General features: G+C 35.3%; 1 protein-coding gene across 1 annotated transcript in view; it reads right to left on the reverse strand.

The window, feature by feature from the left end:
- WDR7 (WD repeat domain 7) overlaps positions 1-23,732 on the reverse strand; it is a 494,499-nt gene that overhangs the window by 296,227 nt on the left and 174,540 nt on the right. Inside the window, 3 exon segments of the mRNA XM_077135381.1 lie at positions 18,228-18,351; positions 20,176-20,294; positions 22,858-22,956. Coding sequence (XP_076991496.1) covers positions 18,228-18,351; positions 20,176-20,294; positions 22,858-22,956 — 342 coding nt within the window.

The following is a 23,732-nucleotide window of genomic DNA, read 5'->3' on the forward strand; positions in this document are numbered from 1 at the left end:
ACAAAGAGCAAGTTGTAACCAGGCTCCTACTGATAACCTTAAGCCAGACTGCTGGCTGCATTTTTATACTGCCTCTTCCACAGAGCTCCCTGTCAGCAGGATGGAGCTCAATCCTGTGGCATTCCTAACCTACAGCATCATTTGATAACAGTTTCCTGTTCATTTTTACTTTACTTAGAAGTCTAAATAACAAACCTATCGAGCAATGCTTTCATTTTTTAAATCTGTTACTCTACTACTCAAACTATCAAGACTCGTAGAAAATTTACAAGAATATTAACTATTACCTTAAAGCACTCAAATTGCTAGAACTAAGTGATTTTCTTTTAGATAGCTGTGACCAATTAAAAGAAATTTCATTGTTATTCCATTAGGTTAGTGGCCAAATACAGATAAGTACAACAGTTTAATGCTGCTAAATACGTGATCAGTCTAGAGTGCTTAAAATTAAGCTCAATAGCTCTGACACTCCTAGAAGAAAAAAGAGGAACAAATCCCTTAGGTCCCAATGAAACACTGCAAAGAGATACAATACCAATTCAGTGCGCTTTGCATAACATAATTTGTCTCAAGATAAACCCTTTCTGCTTCATGATATAAAAATTCCCACAGAACATGAAGTCGTTTTTTTGCCTATCAGTCACAAAGTGCTTACACTAAAGCTTAGGCACATTTTCACAGGGAGACCTTACTTCTTGTCAATTTACTCTTAGTTCACATTTATGCCAAATAAGCTTGGTTATCTGGCTTCTACAGTCCCAGAACACCGGAAATAGAAAATTACAATCAGGACAGAAGCTACCAGGGACAAGAAGAAACAGCCCAAAGCACCAAAAAGCTGGTAACAATTACTAGACAACAAGAAGAGAAGGCAGAACAACTATTTAATATACAGAATATGAAATGCAAGAGGCATATCAAGCTGGAATGTGTATGTTCAGATAAGCAACTCCATACTTTTCAATAAAGCAAATGGTTGTAATTTCACAGCGCAGGCCAAAACAACAACTCTGGTTACTGAAAAGAGGTTTTAAAAGACAGAGTTACATGCAATTACCTTTCTGAAATATTCCAATAAAAAAATGGTTAAAATTAAAAAAAAACCCTGAGCACCTAGTGATTTAAAAACCCTCAGTTATCCAGAAAGTCCAAGGTCACCTTAGGCAATTCCAAATAACTGAGGCATTTATTTATAAAAGAAGGAATACTGTGTAGTTTAAGGTCTCTGGGGTAAAAGGACTCACTTTACTTAAATTATATTTATCAGAACACCTCCCTATCCTTTCCCCACCAACAAACCCCAAAAATATTTGTCTACCAAAGAATGCATTAATATTTAAAGTCTTTTTTACTAGCTACAATACACTTTTCCATACCAATATAATATATAGTTCTATCTTACCTTCTTACATATTGTTGGTCCATCCACATTTGTGCTCAGAATGACCATTATTTTATAATCATCAGAAAAGTGACTTCAATTCCAGGTTAAAATAGGTATTACAGTGTGGCTTGTTGAAAGTGAAACCCAAAACACTTACTAGGAGTGTCCTTCATTGAACAAAGAAATCCTGTTCTGTTTCCAAGAGGGATAAAAAAGACGAGCCTAACCCTGGTAACCTTAACACAAAAGGAAGCTAAAAAAGCAGGGACTCAATAAGAACAAAGGATTGTGCTTTCTGATAACATCAATATGTATTAAACGGGATGTTACACATCCTTCTATCACTATCTGAGGTGATAAATTTGCAAATTAATACATCAGCCACAACTGCATAAAATTACAATTGTGCCCTCTTTATAAGAGGTTTTGATTTATATAATAGTAGTCACTTGTAAGTATTTAATGTTTCTGAAACTAAAGGAGATGAGCCACTGTAAGCAAAGAGAATACAATGTGTAGGAAATAATTACGCATGTGACCTCATGTCCTATAAGGTCACTCTGCAATGCAGGCCAAAGGAGATGAGGAACCATGAACATTTACCACAGAGCAGGCACTGCCTGGAATGAAAGACAAGTGTAGGTAGATTTCATAAACTAGTAGGTGCCTGACCTCCTATCAAAGTCAGTTATCAAAATATTACATGTATAATGTCACAAATAAGAAGCATAAAAAATTAAGTTCTCCAAAATGTCTTCCCTTTAAAATAAATCTCAAATAATTTCTAAGACTTTATCTTCATCTGAATTGTAATATAGCAGTGTCACAAGATGAATTTTAACAAATCTTTAGTAAGAATAATAAACAGAATTTTTTTTAATGTTTGGAACATAAAAGTGATAAATGCATGCTCAAGAATGATGACTTAAAAAATACTTACAATATATGTATTATATAAATATATTATAAATATATTTATATTATAAATATTATAAGAATGTATGCTACATTTATAATTCAAATCCTGCTACCATCAGATAGGAATCACAATGCACTTATCCACTAGCCATCAAAAGTTTAGATAGTAACTGCATTTGGAGGGGATAAAATAATCTTTGTTTACCGGTTCAAGGACAGAGCTCCATACCCTTAAGCAAAATTCTCATATCACTCCAACAAGGCTTGGTTCTTATGAAAATCTGTGACCCGGCTTTTCAGTTAAGGTAGACAATTACTCCTTTACCTTCCCTGTCTACTAACAGAATCCCTGGGCAGTATAATTAAAGTCAATTATGAGGGAGCAGCAATAAGGAGAACGAAACTATAGAAGCCAGTGTAGAAAAGGAAAGAGGACAGCTTGCCAACATTTACTACATATACTACACACCATGCTGGACGCTTTACAAAAAGTTTCTCATTTAGTCCTCTCAACAATCCTGAGAAGTGGGCAGAGAACCTGGCAGCAGCAATAATGTCATCTGGATAATAATGAGCAAAAGTTAACCCCGAGCTTGGCAGTTGTGGGGAAGAGAAAGAGTAACTTAAGAACCTCAATTCTTTATCATCACCCAGTACTGCTATAACTAACAACCTTTGGCAAAATAGCTGTCTGAAGTAAAGAAAGGGAAAGGTAAACTGTTTCACAACTACACATTAGTGGCCCATCCCCAGGTACCAACCATTGTTTTCCTCATCCGTATAGCCCACATTCTTCTTAGCCATTTCTTCTCAATCCACCCCAGCTCACCTATACTAGCCTCTCCAACAATCTGGTGGTAGTGGGAATGCACAGGCAAGTCCTATTCGTGTGATCAGAACTGAGAGGCGGGGAGGGGAAGTGTTCCTGGAATTCAAAACTGACCATGACTTTTCATATTGACTGGGATCATCTGGTATTTTATTTAAATATATTACCCAATAAAAGTCTTACAGATTTGTCTGAGAACCTAGGGAAAAGCATTAGGCCAGAAGCCTGTTGATGGGAATTCTTGTCTTTACCCCAGTTCAATCACTTACTGACTGTGAAGCCAGGGAAGGTAACTACCCGCTTTAAACCTTAGACTCTAGATGTCTAAGAAGAGACCTATAACAGTTCCTAAGCACAGTCTGACATTCCTTCAGGTAAGAGTATTTTCTGAGTTTCAAACAAACACCTAACAAAAGGACTCTTAGAAAAAAGTTCAGTCATAAGTTAGGAGCTGCTAATTTTGCTTAGGCTATTACTGGATATTTTTAAATGTTCAGGATGATTAAAATAAAAAAAGATATCTGATGCATTCATTACCAGATATTATTTAATATTTTACCTATTTTCATAATTAAGAGGATTCCAGTTCTGGAAATAGGTTTTAAGTTTCTAAAACAATGCCTAATGCTGCAACTTGCTATAAAAATCACCTACCCAAGCATTAATGACAATAGCCCAAGCGATTTCAATACAAGCACGTGAATGGCAGGTGTAGGCTGTCTACCAGCTGGCTTCATGACCTTCTGATCCGTTTGGATACCAAATCTGTTCAACAGCCCTATGTGGTCATTCCTCATTTGTTACATGCTTTCTTCACCTTTCATACATTCAGAATCCTCACCTCTTTCACTTGACATCCTTTTATTAAAGTAGAAAGTCCCAGTAAAGCAAACTAAAACTAATTTTACACTAGTTTGTGTAAAGTTTCAGGAACAGATTAATATATTTTACCAGGAATTGTTAGTGTGTGCTATTTTAGTTATGTTTAGAAGGCATATTTGTTTACACCTTTGTTAAAATAGAATTACAGTAAAAAAATACAATTACAGTAAGTGACAAATTAAAATTTTAAATGAGCCAGTATTCAGTTAACTTATTAAAGTGCTCCATGAAACTACAACTAAATGCAAGGACATTAATTACATAAATAGAAAAGTATACATTTGACTTAAGAACACCCAAGTTCATGCTTATTTAAACTACAATGAGAACCATCAAAGAGTAATTTTCTAACAGTTATTTTCCTGCCCTTTTGTTGCTGTTGCTACATTTAATATGGTTGGAAAAGACCCTAACCTTATTAACCTTACCATCTTCATTTAATCTGTGAGGAATCTGAGGAAGAGGAGTTGAGGATGTAATGGGGAAAACTTCCCAATCCTCATAAAGGACACAAATATATGGAGATTAAATAACAAAATCTTAAACAACCAGTGGGTCAAAGAAGAAATTACTAGAGAAATGAATAGCTAACTAAAGATGAATGACTTATGGGATGTGGCAAAGGCTGTGCTCAGAGGGTAATTTATTGCCTGAAATGTCTATATTAAAAAACAAGAAACAGCAAAAATCAAGGACTTAACAGCAAGCCCTGAAGAACTTCAGAAAGAGCAGCAAGCTAACCCCAAAACAAACAGGAGAAGGGAAATAAAGATTAAAGCAAAGATAAATGAATGGGAGAACAAAAAAACAGTAGGAAGAATCAATAAAACCAAAAGTTGGTTCTTTGAGAAAATCAATAAAATTAATGGGCCACTAGCAAGACTGACAAAGAGAAAAAGAGAGGATGCAAATAAACAAAATAAGAAATGATAAGGGGTACATTACCAAAGACCCTGAAGAAATAAAAGAAATCATAAGTGGATACTATGAGCAACTATATGCCAACAAATAAGGCAACTTAGATGAAATGGACAAATTCCTGGAGACACACAAACAAGCTACACTGACTCAGGAAGAAATAGAAGATCTCAAAAAACCAACCACAAGTAAAGAGATTCAATCAGTCATCAAAAATCTTCCCACAAAGAAAAGCCCAGGATAAATCCCAGAAGGATTTGAACAGTGAATAAAAAAGTATTTGCAAAATCCCCTTGGGGGAATAGTGAGAAAGGGGGAAAATTCAACTTTCCCAAGTGGAGAATTCTTGATATTCTCACAAGCAGTGGGGAGAACCAAAGCAATAGGCTGAGCCCTCAGTTTTGGGGTTTGTTCATATGAAACTTAACCCCACAAAGGATAGGTCAAGACTACTTAAAATTAAGCCTAAGAGTCACCCTCAAGAGAACCTCTTTTGTTGCTCAGATGTCTCCTCTCTCTCTCAGCCAACATGATAAGCAAACTCACTGCCCTCCCCCTCTCTACGTGGGACATGGCTCCCAAGGGTGTGGACCTTCCTGGCAATGTGGGACAGAAATCCTAGAATGAGCTGGGACTCAGCACCAAGAGATTGAGAAAAACTTCTCAACCAAAAGGGGGAAGAGAGAAATGAGACAAAATAAAGTGTCAATGATTGAGAGAATCCAAACAGAGTTGAGAGGTTATCCTGTAAGTTATTCTTATGCATTAAATAGATATCACCTTTTTAGTTAAGGCATAAGAAAGGGGCTGGAGGGAACTGCCTGAAAATGTAGGGTTGTGTTCCAGTAGCCATGTTTCTTGAAGATGATTGTATAATGATATAGCTTTCGCAGTGTGACTGTGTGATTGTGAAAACCTTGTGTCTGATGCTCCTCTTATCTACCTTATGGGCAGATGAGTAAAACATATGGATTAAAAATAAACAAATAATAGGGGGAACAAATGTCAAAATAAACTCAGATTGAAATGTTAACGATCAATGAAAGGGAGGGGAAAGGGTTATGGTATGTATGATTTTTTTTTTCTGTTGTCATTTTATTTCTTTTTTGAATTGATGCAAATGTTCTAAGAAATGATCATGATGAAGATATGCAACTATGTGATGAAAAAAAAGAATGTTCATACTGTATGTTTATTGGTTTTATTAATAAGAATAAAAAAAAGGAAAAGAAAAAGAAAAGCCCAGGCAAGATAGCTTCACAGGGGAATTTTATTGAACATTCAAGAAAGAACTAACACCAATCCTACTCAAACTTTTCCAAAAAATGGAGGAAAAAGGAACTCTACCTAACTCATTTTATGAAGCTAATATCATTTTAATACCAAAACCAGGTAAAGATGCTATAAGAAAGGAAAACCACAGGCCAATATCCCTAATGAACATAGATGCAAAAATTCTCAATAAAATATTAGCAAATCGAATCCAACAGCACATTAAAAGAATTATACACCATGAACAAGTGGGGTTTATACCAGGAATGCAAGGATGGTTCAACACAAGAAAGTCAATTAATGTAATACAGCACATTGAAAAATCAAAAGGGAAAAAAATCACATGATCGTCTTGATTGATACTGCAAAAGCATTCAACAAAATTCAGCATCCTTTTCTGATAAAAACACTCCAAAAGACAGGAATCAAAGGTAAGTATCTCAATATGATAAAGGGATTATATGAAAAAACTATAGTCAGCAACATACTCAATGGAGAGAGACTGAAAGCCTTCCCCCTAAGATCAGGCACAAGACAAGGATGCCCACTGTCACCACTGTTATTCAACATTGGGCTAGAAGTTCTAGTTAGAGCAATCAAGCAGGTCAAAGAAATAAAAGGCATCCAAATTGAAAGGGAAAAGTAAAAACTCTCATTATCTGCAGATGATATAATACTATACTTGGAAAATTCTGAGAAATCTAAAGCAAAGTTACTTGAGCTAATAAATAAATTCAGCAAGGTGGTGGGATATAAAATTAGTATGCAAAAATCAGTAACATTTCTATACACAAGCAATGAGCTAGCTGAGGAGTCAGTTGGGGAAAAATTCCATTCAAAATAGCAACCAAAAAACAAAATACTTAGGAATGAGCTTACCTGGGGATGTAAAGGACTTGTACACAGAAAACTACATGGCATGGCTAAAAGAAATCAAAGGAGACCTAAATAGGTGGAAAGACATTCCCTGCTCAAGGACAGGAAGGCTAAATACAGTTAAGATATCAATTCTCCCAAAGTTGATCTACAGATTCAACACAGTACCAGTCAAAATTCCAACAATCTACTCTGAAGATTTGGAAAAGCTAACTACCAAAGTCATCTGGAAGGGAAAGAGATGCCAAATAGCTTAAAGCATCCTAAAAAAGAAGAACAAAGTGGGAGGATTACCACTCCCTGACTTTAAAACCTATTATAAAGCCACAGTGGTCAAAACAGCATGGTACTGGCACAAAGACAGAAGCATTGACCAATGGAATCTAATCAAGAGTGCAGAAATAGACCACCAAATCAATGGTCAACTGATTTTTGATAAGGCCCCCAAATCATCTGAACTGGGACATACAGTCTTTTCAATAATTGGGCATGGAAGAACTGGATATCAATAGCCAAGAGAATGAAAGAGGACCCCATCTTACACCCTACACAAAAATTAACTCAAAATGGATCAAACACCTAAATATAAGAACTAGCACCATACAGCTTCTAGAAGAAAATGTAGGGAAACATTTTCAAGACCTAGTAATATGAGGTAGCTTCTAAAACTTTATACCCAAAGCATAAGCAACAAAAGAACAAATAGATAAACAGGAACTCCTCAAAATCAAATGCTTCTGCACCTCAAAAGACTTTGTCAAAAAGGTGAAGAGGCACGCAATTCAATGGGAGAAAATATTTGGAAATCACATATCAGATACAGGTTTGATTTCCTATATATACAAAAAAAATCATACAACTCAACAACAAAAGAACAAACAATCCAATTACAAAATGGGCTAAAGAAATGAACATTTTTCTGAAGAGCAAATACAGATGACTCAAAGAAGAGATGCTCATTTTCACTGACTATAAGGGAAATTTAGATCAAGACTACAATGAGATACCACCTTACACCTATAAGAATGGCTGCTATTAAACAAATATGAAACTATAAATGTTGGAGAGGATGTGAAGAAACTGGGACATTTATGCACTGCTGGTGGGAATGTATAATGGCAGCCACTATGCAAGACTGTTTGGTGGTTCATTAGGAAACTAAATGTTGAGTTGCCCTAGGACCCAGCAATAACCTGCTGGTATATACCCAGAAGAGCTGAAAGCAATGACACAGACAGACACTTGCACACTGATGTTCACAGCAGCATTATTCACAAAAGCCAGAAGATGGAAACAAACCAAATGCCCATCAACAGACGAGTGGATCAACAAAATGTGGTATATACATACGATGGGATATTATGCAGCAGTAAGCGAAAATGATGTCTTGAAGCACATGACAGGATGGATAAGCCTTGAGGACATAATGCTGAGTGAAATTAGCCAGACACAAAAGGATAGATACTGTATGAGTCGACTTTTATGACCAGCATGAATGTATAATTAGAGGCTTATAACACAGAAGATAGGGGACTTAGAGATACATAGAAGCTAGAGATGGGAAAACCATTAGCTAATGAGGTTGAACTCCAATGTAAGGGAATAGATAGCAGTGAAAGTGATTCTCTAGTGGGTCTAGAAGTAATATTACCATATTGAAGACGAACAAGATTGAAAGGGATTGTATGGACCTATGTGTCCCACTGACTCACACTAGAAATATGAACGAGTTCTCGTAAGAATTACTTCAAAGATACGATTCTTGTATAAAGAGTGTTCAAGTTCAGGGTACAGGGGGAAACCGCTACTGCATGTTATGAGCTATGTTCAAAAGAAAAACATCAACACTACCACAGCAACAGCAGAGGTTAATAATGGCAGAGGGACAAGAGTTAAGAGGAAGTTTAGATTTCCTATTTGGCGAGGGTGTGTTTATTGGTTTTCTGTCTCTTGGGAACAATGAAATTGTCTAAAATTAAGAATGTTGATAGACTATAGACTTTGGGCCCTCTACATGATGCCTGATGAATGCAGGTGGCTGAAGGATGCACTGATGGAGAGGAAGATTGGCAAATGATGGTGTATATTTATGAATGAAGGTTTTGCCGTACAAATAGGAACAACATCATGAGGCATGCAACGATGTGAATGAACATATAGGACATTTGGTGACACAAAATAAGCCAGAAACAAAAAAACAAACCGGTATGGTCACCTTTAGAAAATGATTATAAGAAAACAAGGGGGGACTTCCTGGAAGATGGCGGCTTAGTAAGACGCGCGGGTCTTAGTTTCTTCTCCAGGACACCTACTAGGGGAGTAGAAACGATACAGAAAGCGCCCAAAGCCACAACAGAGATAAAAAAGACAGCGTACCCCATCCTGGAACGGCTGGCTGGCTGAGAGAAGCAGCTCGGGTGAGATCGCCGAGGCGCGCGGGCCTTACCGGGCGGGGTGGCAAGCGGCCGGAGTTGCTCCCTTCCCCCTTCCCGGGCCGGCTGGGAGAATTGGAGAGGCGGTCACCTGAGACCAGGGCGACTGGCGCCCACACCGCGCGCAGCCCCCGGACCAACTGGGAGAGTAGGATCGGAAACCCCAAAGCCGCGGAGAACGGTGACCCCGTGACTCCCGGGGAAAGTGCACTCTCTCGGGCGGGCCGCTGCCGCTGGCGCCCTCCCGCCACGCTTGTTGCCCAGGGCCGACTAGGAAATTCGGACGGGCTCTTTCCCTGGCTGCGGCGACCAGCAACCCTCCCTGCGTTCGGACACCCTCCCTGCATTCGGACCCCGGGCCGGCTCAAGCCGCTTCGGCTAGTGAACCCCCAGGACGGCGAGAGTTTTCCAAAGTTTAAGGTCCCACAGCACGTTTTACTGGTGGGACCCGCAGACAAACGTGTGCCACGAGCGCCACCTACTGGGAAGGATAAGAAAAACAGAACCCAGAGATTTCACAGAAAAATAATACAACCTTGCTGGGTCCAACACCAAGAGAAATCTGAATAAATGCCCAGACGCCAGCAGCAGAAGATAACTGTCCACGCTCAAAAGATTGAGAATACGGCTCAGTCAAAGGAACAAACCAATAGCTCAAATGAGACACAAGAGCTGAGACAACTAATGCTGAATATACGAACAGAAATGGAAAACCTCTTCAAAAATGAAATCGATAAATTGAGGGAGGACATGAAGAGGACATGGGCTGAACATAAAGAAGAAATAGAAAAACTGAAAAAACAAATCGCAGAACTTATGGAAGTGAAGGATAAAGTAGCAAACATAGAAAAAATAATGGATAGCTACAATGATAGATTTAAAGAGACAGAAGATAGAATTAGTGATTTGGAGGATGGAACATCTGAATTCCAAAAAGAAACAGAAACTATAGGGAAAAGAATGGAAAAATTTGAACAGGGTATCAGGGAACTCAAGGACAATATGAACCGCACAAATATACGTGTTGTGGCTGTCGCAGAAGGAGAAGAGAAGGGAAAAGGAGGAGAAAAACTAATGGAAGAAATTATCACTGAAAATTTCCCAACTCTTATGAAAGACCTAAAATTACAGATCCAAGAAGTGCAGTGCACCCCAAAGAGATTAGACCCAAATAGGCGTTCTCCAAGACACTTACTAGTTAGAATGTCAGAGGTCAAAGAGAAAGAGAAGATCTTGAAAGCAGCAAGAGAAAAACAATCCATTACATACAAGGGAAACCCAATAAGACTTTGTGTAGATTTCTCAGCAGAAACCATGGAAGCTAGAAGACAGTGGGATGATATATTTAAAATACTAAAAGAGAAAAACTGCCAACCAAGACTCCTATATCCAGCAAAATTATCCTTCAAAAATGAGGGAGAAATTAAAACATTCTCAGACAAAAAGTCACTGAAAGAATTTGTGACCAAGAGACCAGCTCTGCAAGAAATACTAAAGGGAGCACTAGAGTCAGATACAAAAAGACAGAAGAGAGAGATATGGAAAAGAGTGTAGAAAGAAGGAAAATCAGATATGATATATATAATACAAAAGGCAAAATGTTAGAGGAAAATATTATCCAAACAGTAATAACACTAAATGTCAATGGACTGAATTCCCCAATCAAAAGACATAGATTGGCAGAATGGATTAAAAAACAGGATCCTTCTATATGCTGTCTACAGGAAACACATCTTAGACCCAAAGATAAACATAGGTTGAAAGTGAAAGGTTGGGAAAAGATATTTCATGCAAATAACAACCAGAAAAGAGCAGGAGTGGCTATACTAATATCCAACAAATTAGACTTCAAATGTAAAACAGTTAAAAGAGACAAAGAAGGACACTATATACTAATAAAAGGAACAATTAAACAAGAAGACATAACAATCATAAATATTTACGCACCGAATCAGAATGCCCCAAAATACGTGAGGAATATACTGCAAACACTGAAAAGGGAAATAGACTCATATACCATAATAGTTGGAGACTTCAATTCCCCACTCTCATCAAGGGACAGAACATCTAGACAGAGGATCAACAAAGAAATAGAGAATCTGAATATTACTATAAATGAACTAGACTTAATAGACATTTATAGGACATTACATCCCACAACGGCAGGATACACCTTTTTCTCAAGTGCTCATGGATCATTCTCAAAGATAGACCATATGCTGGGTCACAAAGCAAGTCTTAACAAATTTAAAAAGATTGATCTTACACAACACTTTCTCGGATCATAAAGGAATGATGTTGGAAATCAATAATAGGCAGAGTGCCAGAAAATTCACAAATACGTGGAGGCTCAACAACACACTCCTAAACAACGACTGGGTCAAAGAAGAAATTGCAAGAGAAATTAGCAAATACCTCGAGGCAAATGAAAATGAAAACACAACATATCAAAACTTATGGGATGCAGCAAAGGCAGTGCTAACAGGGAAATTTATTGCTCTAAATGCCTATAACAGAAAAGAAGAAAAGGCAAAAATTCAGGAATTAACTATCCATTTGGAAGAACTGGAGAAAGAACAGCAAGCTAACCCCAAAGCAAGCAAAAGGAAAGAAATAACAAAGATTAGAGCACAAATAAATGAAATTGAAAACATGAAAACAATAGAGAAAATCAATAAGGCCAGAAGTTGGTTCTATGAGAAAATCAATAAGATTGATGGGCCCTTAGCAAGATTGACAAAAAGAAGAAGAGAGAGGATGCAAATAAATAAGATCAGAAATGGAAGAGGAGACATAAATACTGACCTCACAGAAATAAAGGAGGTAATAACAGGATACTATGAACAACTTTACGCTAATAAATACAACAATTTAGAGGAAATGGACGGGTTCCTGGAAAGACATGAACAACCAACTTTGACTCAAGAAGACATAGATGACCTCAACAAACCAATCACAAGTAAAGAAATTGAATTAGTCATTCAAAAGCTTCCTAAAAAGAAAAGTCCAGGACCAGATGGCTTCACATGTGAATTCTACCAAACGTTCCAGAAAGAATTAGTACCAATTCTCTTCAAACTCTTCAAAAAAATCGAAGTGGAGGGAAAACTACCTAATTCATTCTATGAAGCCAACATCACCCTCATACCAAAACCAGGCAAAGATATTACAAAAAAAGAAAACTACAGACCAATCTCTCTAATGAATACAGATGCAAAAATCCTCAATAAAATTCTAGCAAATCGTATCCAACAGCACATTAAAAGAATTATACATCATGACCAAGTAGGATTCATCCCAGGTATGCAAGGATGGTTCAACATAAGAAAATCAATTAATGTAATACACCATATCAACAAATCAAAGCAGAAAAATCACATGATCATCTCAATTGATGCAGAGAAGGCATTCGACAAGATTCAACATCCTTTCCTGTTGAAAACACTTCAAAAGATAGGAATACAAGGGAACTTCCTTAAAATGATAGAGGGAATATATGAAAAACCCACAGCTAATATCATCCTCAATGGGGAAAAATTGAAAACTTTCCCCCTAAGATCAGGAACAAGACAAGGATGTCCACTATCACCACTATTATTCAACATTGTGTTGGAGGTTCTAGCCAGAGCAATTAGACAAGAAAAAGAAATACAAGGCATCAAAATTGGAAAGGAAGAAGTAAAACTATCACTGTTTGCAGACGATATGATACTATACGTCGAAAACCCGGAAAAATCCACAACAAAACTACTAGAGCTAATAAATGAGTACAGCAAAGTAGCAGGTTACAAGATCAACATTCAAAAATCTGTAGCATTTCTATACACTAGCAATGAACAAGCGGAGGGGGAAATCAAGAAACGAATCCCATTTACAATTGCAACTAAAAGAATAAAATACCTAGGAATAAATTTAACCAAAGAGACAAAAAACCTATATAAAGAAAACTACAAAAAACTGCTAAAAGAAATCACAGAAGACCTAAATAGATGGAAGGGCATACCGTGTTCATGGATTGGAAGACTAAATATAGTTAAGATGTCAATCCTACCTAAATTGATTTACAGATTCAATGCAATACCAATCAAAATCCCAACAACTTATTTTTCAGAAATAGAAAAACCAATAAGCAAATTTATCTGGAAGGGCAGGGTGCCCCGAATTGCTAAAAACATCTTGAGGAAAAAAAACGAAGCTGGAGGTCTCGCGCTGCCTGACTTTAAGGCATATTATGAAGCCACAGTGGTCAAAACAGCATGGTATTGGCATAAAGATAGATATATCGACCAATGGAATCTAATAGAGTGCTCAGATATAGACCCTCTCATCTATGGACATTTGATCTTTGATAAGGCAGTCAAGCCAACTCACCTGGGACAGAGCAGTCTCTTCAATAAATGGTGCCTAGAGAACTGGATATCCATATGCAAAAGAATGAAAGAAGACCCATCTCTCACACCCTATACAAAAGTTAACTCAAAATGGATCAAAGATCTAAACATTAGGTCTAAGACCATAGAACAGTTAGAGGAAAATGTAGGGAGATATCTTATGGATCTTACAACTGGAGGCGGTTTTATGGACCTTAAACCTAAAGCAAGAACACTGAAGAAGGAAATAAATAAATGGGAACTCCTCAAAATTAAACACTTTTGTGCATCAAAGAACTTCATCAAGAAAGTAGAAAGACAGCCTTCACAATGGGAGACAATATTTGGAAATGATATATCAGATAAAGGTCTAGTATCCAGAATTTATAAAGAGATTGTTCATCTCAACAACAAAAAGACAGCCAACCCAATTACAAAATGGGAAAAAGACTTGAACAGACACCTCTCAGAAGAGGAAATACGGATGGCCAAGAGGCACATGAAGAGATGCTCAATGTCCCTGGCCATTAGAGAAATGCAAATCAAAACCACAATGAGATATCATCTCACACCCACCAGAATGGCCATTATCAACAAAACAGAAAATGACAAGTGCTGGAGAGGATGCGGAGAAAGAGGCACACTTATCCACTGTTGGTGGGAATGTCAAAGGGTGCAACCACTGTGGAAGACAGTTTGGCGGTTCCTCAAAAAGCTGAATATAGAATTGCCATACGACCCAGCAATACCATTGCTAGGTATCTACTCAAAGGACTTAAGGGCAAAGACACAAACGGACATGTGCACACCAATGTTTATAGCAGCATTATTTACAATTGCAAAGAGATGGAAACAGCCAAAATCTCCATCAACAGAAGAGTGGCTAAACAAACTGTGGTATATACATACGATGGAATATTATGCAGCTTCAAGACAAGATAAACTTATGAACCATGTAATAACATGGATGGACCTAGAGAATATTATGCTGAGTGAATCCAGCCAAAAACTAAAGGACAAATACTGTATGGTCCCACTGATGTGAACGGACATTCGAGAATAAACTTGAAATATGTCATTGGTAACAGAGCTCAGCAGGAGTTAGAAACAGGGTAAGACAATGGGTAATTGAAGCTGAAGGGATACAGACTGTGCAACAGGACTAGATACAAAAACTCAAAAATGGACAGCACAATAATACCTAATTGTAAAGTAATCATGTTAAAACACTGAATGAAGCTGCATCTGAGCTATAGGTTTTTGTTTTGTTTTGTTTTGTTTTGATTTTACTATTATTACTTTTATTTTTTTCTCTATATTAACATTCTATATCTTTTTCGGTTATGTTGCTAGTTCTTCTAAACCAATGCAAATGTACTAAGAAATGATGATCATGCATCTATGTGATGATGTTAAGAATTAATGATTGCATGTGTAGAATGGTATGATCTCTAAATGTTGGGTTAATTTCTTTTTTTCCGTTAATTAAAAAAAAAAAAAAAAAGAGAAGGGATAATTGGAGATGAAGGGATACAGACTGTACAACGGGACTGGATATAAAAACTCAGAAATGGACAGCACAATACTACCCAATTGTAATGCAATTATGTTAAAACACTGAATGAAGCTGCATGTGAGGTATAGGTTTTTTGTTTTTGTTTTTTTTGTTTTTTTTTCTTTCTATTATTGTTTTAATTCTTATTCTGTTGTCTTTTTATTTCTTTTTCTAAATCGATGCAAATGTACTAAGAAATGATGAATATGCAACTATGTGATGTTATTAAGAATTACTGATTGTACATGTAGATTGCAATGATTTCTAATTGTTTTGTTAATTCTTTTTTTTAATTAATAAAAAAAAAAAGAATCATGGATCTAAGGAAAAAAAAAAAAAAAAAAAAAGAAAACAAGGGCCTAAATTGTAAGCTTTTAGAGCAGACACATTAATTTCAGAGTGATTATTATTTCTGGATTTTAAGAGGCTGTTTATATATATAGCCTAATATTTAGAGATAAGAATGAAGCTGAACAGGTTGGGGTTAAAGTAATTCAGAACACAGGGGTAAGGAAGAAAGGGTCTATATTTTAGAACTACACATACTCTTTGAGACCAATGGAAGATAGGTTTATTTGATCTGGAACTGAAATTTTCTGTAGTGCATAATCTAATTCAACCTATCTGCATAGCTCATTTGAACAACTGAAACACAGAGAGCAGAGAATAAGAAGGAGGTCTTTTAATCCTGTATAGATTACTGTTATGCCTGGAAACATTCTAGAGTATATTAAACAGATAATCAAAAAATATTGGCAAAGTCCCCTGAGGGAGGGGAGAAAGACTATAGACCTATTAAATCTTACCATCAGGGAATCCCCTGATACTGTGTCAAACTTTAGGGATAATCAAATCAATAGGCCATGCCCTCAATCATGAGGCTTACTCTTGTGAAGCTTATCTAGATAGTGGAGAAGCTTAGACTACCGTAGGCATGCCTAAGAGTTACTTCTGGAGGACCTCTGTTGTTGCTCAGATGTGGCCTCAGTCTCTCTAAGCCCAACTCTGCAAGTGAAATCATTACTCTCCCCACCACATGGGACATGACATCCAGGGTCAAAGTCTCCCTGGTGATGTGGGAGATGATTCCCAGGGATGAATCCAGATCTGGCACCGTGGGATCAATAATTACATGCTGACCAAAAGGGAGAAAAGAAGTGTAATTAATAAAGTATCATTGGCAGAGAGAGTTCAAATAGAGTTGACAGCCTACTATGGAGGTTGCTCTTACACAAGCTTCACGTATACCTTGCTACCAATCATAACCTGCCAACCCCCAGCCAGGACCGTTCCAGCCAATCCTAAAGAACACCTAGAGCAATATATAAAATTCTACAAGGGTTCCAGGCACTAGAGTAACTTTCCAGAAACCTACAACCTCCAGATGGGTCCCTGGTATGAGTAAGTCCTGAAACCTAGCCCGGCCTATCCAGAACATCAGATACTTTATCTCCCTACTCCATATTAGTGACAGAGCCTTCCAATATTAAAAATTTAGAACTGCCATAGCCCAAATAACCCCAAAGAGAGGTATGGAAAAATCAAAGGTGGTGGTGGAATTATACATAGAAGATAGGACTTAACAAATAAATATAAATGCTGATTCATTAAATTGATATCTCTTTTAGTCTACAGTAGTTTAGAGCACTTAGAAGAAAAAATCTAAAATTGTGAATCTGCAGCCCATGTCAAAGTCTGAAATACGTTCTACAACTAATTATGGTGCTGTGCTTTGGAATTTATAGATTTTTTATATATATGTTATTGTTCACAATAAAAGAAGGAAAAAAAGTCGATTGTGATGATAAAAAAGTATTAAGCCCTCCAAGCTTCCTATATTCTGGAGCAGCTAGAAGGAAAAACATGAGAGGATTGTATGGTAGCCCATGACAAACTCTGGGATCTGTCCTGAAATCACTAAGAATGCTTTGAAAACTATTGCTTTTTTATTTCTTTGCTAGGTATATGTGTTATACTGTACAATTTAAAAAGTTAAAAAAAAAAAAGAAGAGTTTGAGAGAGTAAGGCTGTAATCTTATTTTAAAGCCTTATTTTATCTCATAAAGTATCTCATTTTAAAACTTATCTCTTAATAAAATTTAGGTTAACATTTTAATTGTGAGATTTCTTTTTCAAAGGCAAAGAAGGAACATCCTTTTCTGAAAAGAAAATACAGCACAGTACAATTTTCCTTTAACACACATTTGACAGTAGCATGATTACAATGATGTCATTTTTACAAAAATACTAAAAAGTTTCAACAATTTTCACAAGGCCTTTTCCAATCCATTCAAAGTATACTCTTTTTTGAAAAACCTATTAGTCAAAATCCATGCTAATTTTTAATTTTTCAACAGTAAACTGGTCTAACTCTACTAGATCTTTATTTTTCAAGTATTCATAATCTACAACTTCAACTTGCTACAGATCTATCTCATATTTGCATTTGAATATCATCAGATCATTATCAAACAAGTTAACAAATTGGCACCATAAGCATAACAATTCAATGGGCAGAGACAGATGCTAGTGTTAAAAAGGGTAGGATGTTTGACTGGGGATTAATTTTACAAGGGGCCAGTCTGTTAGCAAAGACTTTAATTTAAGATAACTTTTGCTTCCTTATCAAACTTCAAAGATTCAGAAAATGAAAGCATTAGAATTTGAGGATCTCTTGTTTTTACTTTAAATTAAACTACTCACTTTGTGGATAGAGAGTAGTGTGCTGATTTGTGACTTTTGGTACCTTCTCTACATATGTATGCTCTGTAAAAAGCATGAGAACTCTTACGTGATATGACATGGTCCATGTACTGAGGTAAATAGGGAGCCCAGGCATCGATAGCTTCCTTCCGTCCTGCTTGCTCAATTCTTCTCAGCTCTGCTAGAAGAAGGGCCTGTGCAGCTTCTCTTACCTAAATTGACCATAAATCGAAAAGTAAAAAAAAAGAAAGTATATAGTTGGAGGTGAATGTTTATCATAAACTAAAAAATTTATAATGAAACAAACTTATGAAATATTAAAAAATACATTTCATTTAAATGAGAAAAATTCCTAAGATTATGAGTTAAGTAGCTAAAATGGAACAAATTGGATGCTAGCAATTCATCAGACATTTTAATTAATGATCTAACTGAAAAATATTTAACGTGAATAGATGGAACTATGTGAATATTTAATCAGTCTTGGGTTTAAAACTTCATTTTCCAAAAACTTTTAAAATATTCTTGCATTCTTAATGTAGCATTTTCAATTGTTAAATTTCCATATAAATATTATCGCTAAAACTCACTGTTGGAATGATTAAATTTGTTTTCTCTTTTAACCTGAAAAATTTAGCCTTATCTAGTGAAATTTTTTACATTATATTAAGTGGGCACTGTTTACATAAACATATATGTGTAAATCCATACTTATGATATACATGTATCTAAGACATACTTAAATAATTTATGACAAATAAGTTAATATATTCCTATATAATTGCATAACCTCCTTTAGTTTTATAGAAGAAAACCATTTTTCAAAATTATGTTATCTCAATAAGGTGGTGTTGGAATCCTGTATTTAATGTATGATTGGTCGGTAAACCCATAACTTCTCTAAACATAAAAATGAATTAAATTATCTTAATTCTTCTTCAATGGAGCATACAACTTTTATGTAGTTTTAGTTTAGTTTTATTTTGACAAAAGTTTCATAGGCATAAACTCCAAGAAGCCAGTCAATTATCAAGTGATGTGCAAATCAATTTATTGACAATCTAAAATTGAAAAGGCAACTCAGCAGCATCTAAATAGGAGGCTGAGTGAAAGCTGTTTTCAAGTACAGTTGGATTTTTAGAGTGAATTCAAATATCATTCAATGCAAAAATCATGAAAATTTTGTAATGCTGTATTCCCACCTGAGTTAAGTGAAAAGAGCCCAGGAAAGGGTTAAATATAAATGTTACTTATTTTTGGTAGATTAAAAATCTTGAATGATACAAACCACCACAGCTATGTAGGTCAAATGCCATATTAAGGAAAATCTCCATAAACTACTTCTAAAATCCCTAGTGAAATTATATTCTAAGCAATGTCAAATATAGTGTAAGTCCATTAACACAAAATTACCGCTTATTGGGCTCCTACCACGTGTCAGCTCTGTACTTACTGTTTCACTTGCATTATCTTATTTGATCCTGATTCAATCTCATGAGGAATATATTATAATCCCCACTTTATAAATGAGCCTCAAATAGGTTAAGTAAATTTCCCAGGGTCACAAAGTTAATAATTGGTAGAACTAATGTTTAAATCCAGGTCTCTTCTAATTCTAAAGACCTTCTTCTTCTATTATAATACATTACCTTCCATTGTACTATAGATATACACTTTTGATTCACGTGATTATCCATGGCTGTGTGATTTAGGGAAAGGTAGCTATATGTATGTGTATGTATGCATAAGTGTATATGCTATGTATAGAAACATATACTTAAGAAATAGATTCAAAGAGTCTATGAAAGTTTTTTTACCAAATAGCCACTGGATTAAAAAACAAAAGCAAGCTGAAACATTACTGTTTAGTATGTAAACTGAAAAACATGGAATCACTAATCTATAATTTTTTAATATAATAAACCAGTGATAACACAAATTAGATAAATGTTAACCATTTTCATTTATTTTGTTTAATGCTTTAAAAAATTTTTTTGAACATTTTTGTTTCCTATGAATATCACCTCAACATTTACCTCTAAACATCGATCTTGCCATCTTCGAGCCAGCATCTCTAGAAGTGGTGGCCTAAATTTGTCTAATCCAAGCAGGTCTGGCAGCATAACACAATGCATAGCAGCCAACTGACTCCATCCTGTTGAAATGCAAGATATTATAAATACTTTAAATATTTTGGCAATCACTAATTCAAAGCTTTTTCTTTATGTAAGCATACAAAAATAATCCACTAATTGTGTTATAAATTATTTCAATTTATTATTAGACATTTTGTACAAAGAATTACACTAAATGTATTTAATCTCCAAATCATGTATCTAACACCTAAAAGAACTCTCAAAATCTCAAAGGGCAGGCCACGGTGGCTCAGCAGGCAAGAATGCTTGCCTGCTATGCTAGAGGACCCGGGTTTGATTCCTGGTGCCTGCCCATGTAAAAATAAAAAAATAAAATAAAAAATAAAAATCTCAAACAAAGGGCAGGCATCAGTGGCTCAGCAGGCAGATTTCTCGCCTGTCATGTGGGAGACCTGGGTTCAATTCCCGGTGCCTGCCCGTGCTAAAAAAAAAAAAAAAAAAAAAAAACTCAAACAAATAAAAATAAATTTCCACATAAAATATTCCAGAAATCTACAAGGAAAACACATCTCTAAACAGCCCTTCTAAAAGAAAACATATATTAAGGCATGAAAAGCATAAAAATAAACATAGTACAGGTATAGATTAGAAGCCACTTGCAGTTAAAAGGGCATTTACACAAATCTCCAAAAATAGGTGCATGTCACCCCTTCTCTGTTAGAAGGTCTTTAATAATGGTACTTATTGATCTCTTTTCTTAAAAAAATGAACCAGATATTTAATTAAAATCATAACTGAAATAAGTAACTTTACTAACACCAAAAACTTGATAATCCAAAACTTAAAAACTTAAATGTCATTAATTCTATGGGAATAAAAGTTATTTTTTCCAAAATTCTGATCCACAATATGGAACTTGGTCATACGAAAAATGCAAATACTGTACACCACTTCAATATAAGCACTAATATATAGACATCCTCAAACAAACATTTCAACCCTATTTTCAAGGATTTTGAAATATACACAATAAATGCTTCATTCTTCCCAAATTATGTAGGAGGCCACAATAATTACCATTACCTCCCGGGGATAACATTTAAAGACAAATAATCAGTGGATGCAAAAATGTCTACTATCATATTTCAAGATGAATTTTATACGTGATCACAGAATTTTAATCTAAACAGCAGCCTTCTAAAACAAGAACAAAATCCTACCCTAAAACTCAAAATGATCATTGGAATTGTTAAAAAGAAAAAGACAGAGAAATTGAGAAAGAGGAAGAAAAAAAGAGAGAGAGAGAGAGAGAAGGGCTACCATCTAAAATTCATCCTTTCAATGAGGAAATTCTCACCAACTGTGTGAATATGTAATTATATTAAGATGATCAGCACAACATTTTTAATTACAATTTATTTTCAGGGGGTTTATTTATTTTTTCAAATTATTACCTAGTAATTTTTAAAAGTATTTTAATGTCTCATAACAATATAAAGTGTAGTTATGAGCAAAATTTTTTCATCAAAGTCTGACATCAAATAGTTTCCTTCTGAACCAACAAATCATTATCTTTCATCATAGCTTAAGAAATATGACCCTAATTATTTTGCTAATATGTGGTCTCAACATATAAATTTCAGCTCAGATTTATGAGACAGAAAACAAACAAAAAATGAAGTTACGCTTTTAAGTTTTCACGTTTTCTTTCTAAAGGAATGGTTCTTGTAATATAGGCTTTGTACTCCACAGACATTGCAACGTTTCTTGACTGGACTTGCAATATTACTTTTCAGTGAACAGTCAGAATCATTCTGGGTCATATTTGAGATTTTATAAATTTCCTTTATATATTAAACACATTGTTGAAGCTTGAGACTCACAATGAAGACAAAGAATAGAAACCCAGAGCTCACAAGAACCGTTAAGCTTTCGGGCAGTGTAAGTAATTCTGGATGGCTCTTGGGGAGTAACGGTTTGTGGATCCATATACATTTTCCAGAGCTCCAAAAAGTATTTTTGTTTTCCAAACCCATCTCCAATGGAAAAATATGGAAGCCTAATTACATTTTTAAAATTGAAATGACAGATTTCTGCCTCCGTCCAAAGCAGAAATAGTAAGAAGGATAAATAGGTGAGTTGCTATCAGTGTGTAATCATTAATGCCAATCATCAATCTGAAGACTTTTCAAGTGAGAATGCATATTAAGAGACCTCTTTATCCCCCTTTAACTGGGCACATGGTTGTGTGAAGAGAGCAGTATGTCTGTCAGAGTAATGACACATGTAAAATAAATTCAAGCAGTCACATGGAAAAAACATCATCAAAACCCATTCACCTTGTAATATCTATTTCATGACAAACATGAACATGTTTATATTTTTTAATAGAATTCTAGATTAGAGGAAACATGCTTTATGCCAGCCAGGAATAACCTTACATTTTTTTTTTATAACTGGCGCTTCTCATTGACATTAGCGAATGAAGTTATAAAAGGAAAATTTTAGGATCTCATATATAACAAAGCAGATGAATGTATAAATTAGATTAAAAAAAGAACATGTCATATTAGAATAAAGCATAGATTGAAAGAAAGTTGTTAGAAAGTTGAGAATGAATACCTTCATTTACTAAGAAACAGGTATGTAAAGCAGGAGTAGAAGCAGGGTCAGAGCCAGAGTGATCAGCATCAGACCGAGAGGAAACGACAGGTGCAGCAACTTGCAGAGGAAAATAGGAGAAATAAAGAGGAGAGAATTGAGGTACAGTGGTTTCTGGAAAAAAGCTCAGTATTAGTGAAGGATGAAAATCAAAGTTGGCAAAATATAGTGAATGTAGAACTGAAAAATAAAGTTTTAATCAGAAGGACATGATCATTAATTTAGGATTATAGCAGAGAAGTGACATACTTTATTAAATAAGAATCACAATATAGTTCAAATTTCCCTTAAAGTCAAAATTATATTTAATACAACTGAATTTTGTGTCATCTAATGCAAAATAATTCTAAAGTAATTAAGGCTAGACTTAAAACAATGGCAAACATATCAAGAATTAGCAAGAATGTAGTGCAGGTTAAAAACTATCACAAAAAAAGGTTATGCTGGCCTACATATTGTCAATTACATTAATTACATTCTTCTAATAACTTATTTTCTAACATTATGTATAAATTATTTTTAAATAGCTCAAACTAATATCCACTGATATCATTTCCATTTTCCATATTAATTTTTATAAAAATACAATTTAAAATATATCAACTTGTAAAGAATATATATATATACACTCACTATACTTAGCCCTTGTTAGGAGAATCCTAACATAACTTCATTCTTTGGAGTTTAGTTATTTTTACAATGCAAATGCTATATATTCTAAAAACAGTTATTGTGAGTTTTATAATTCTTACAGAATAGATGCACCAAATTAAAAAAAAAAAAAGTGAAGTTACCAGAAAAATGTTCCAGCTTAAATTATCATATGAAAAGGCAAA

Source organism: Tamandua tetradactyla, chromosome 18 (genome assembly GCF_023851605.1).
Source record: "Tamandua tetradactyla isolate mTamTet1 chromosome 18, mTamTet1.pri, whole genome shotgun sequence".
Classification (NCBI taxonomy): Eukaryota; Metazoa; Chordata; class Mammalia; order Pilosa; family Myrmecophagidae; genus Tamandua; species Tamandua tetradactyla.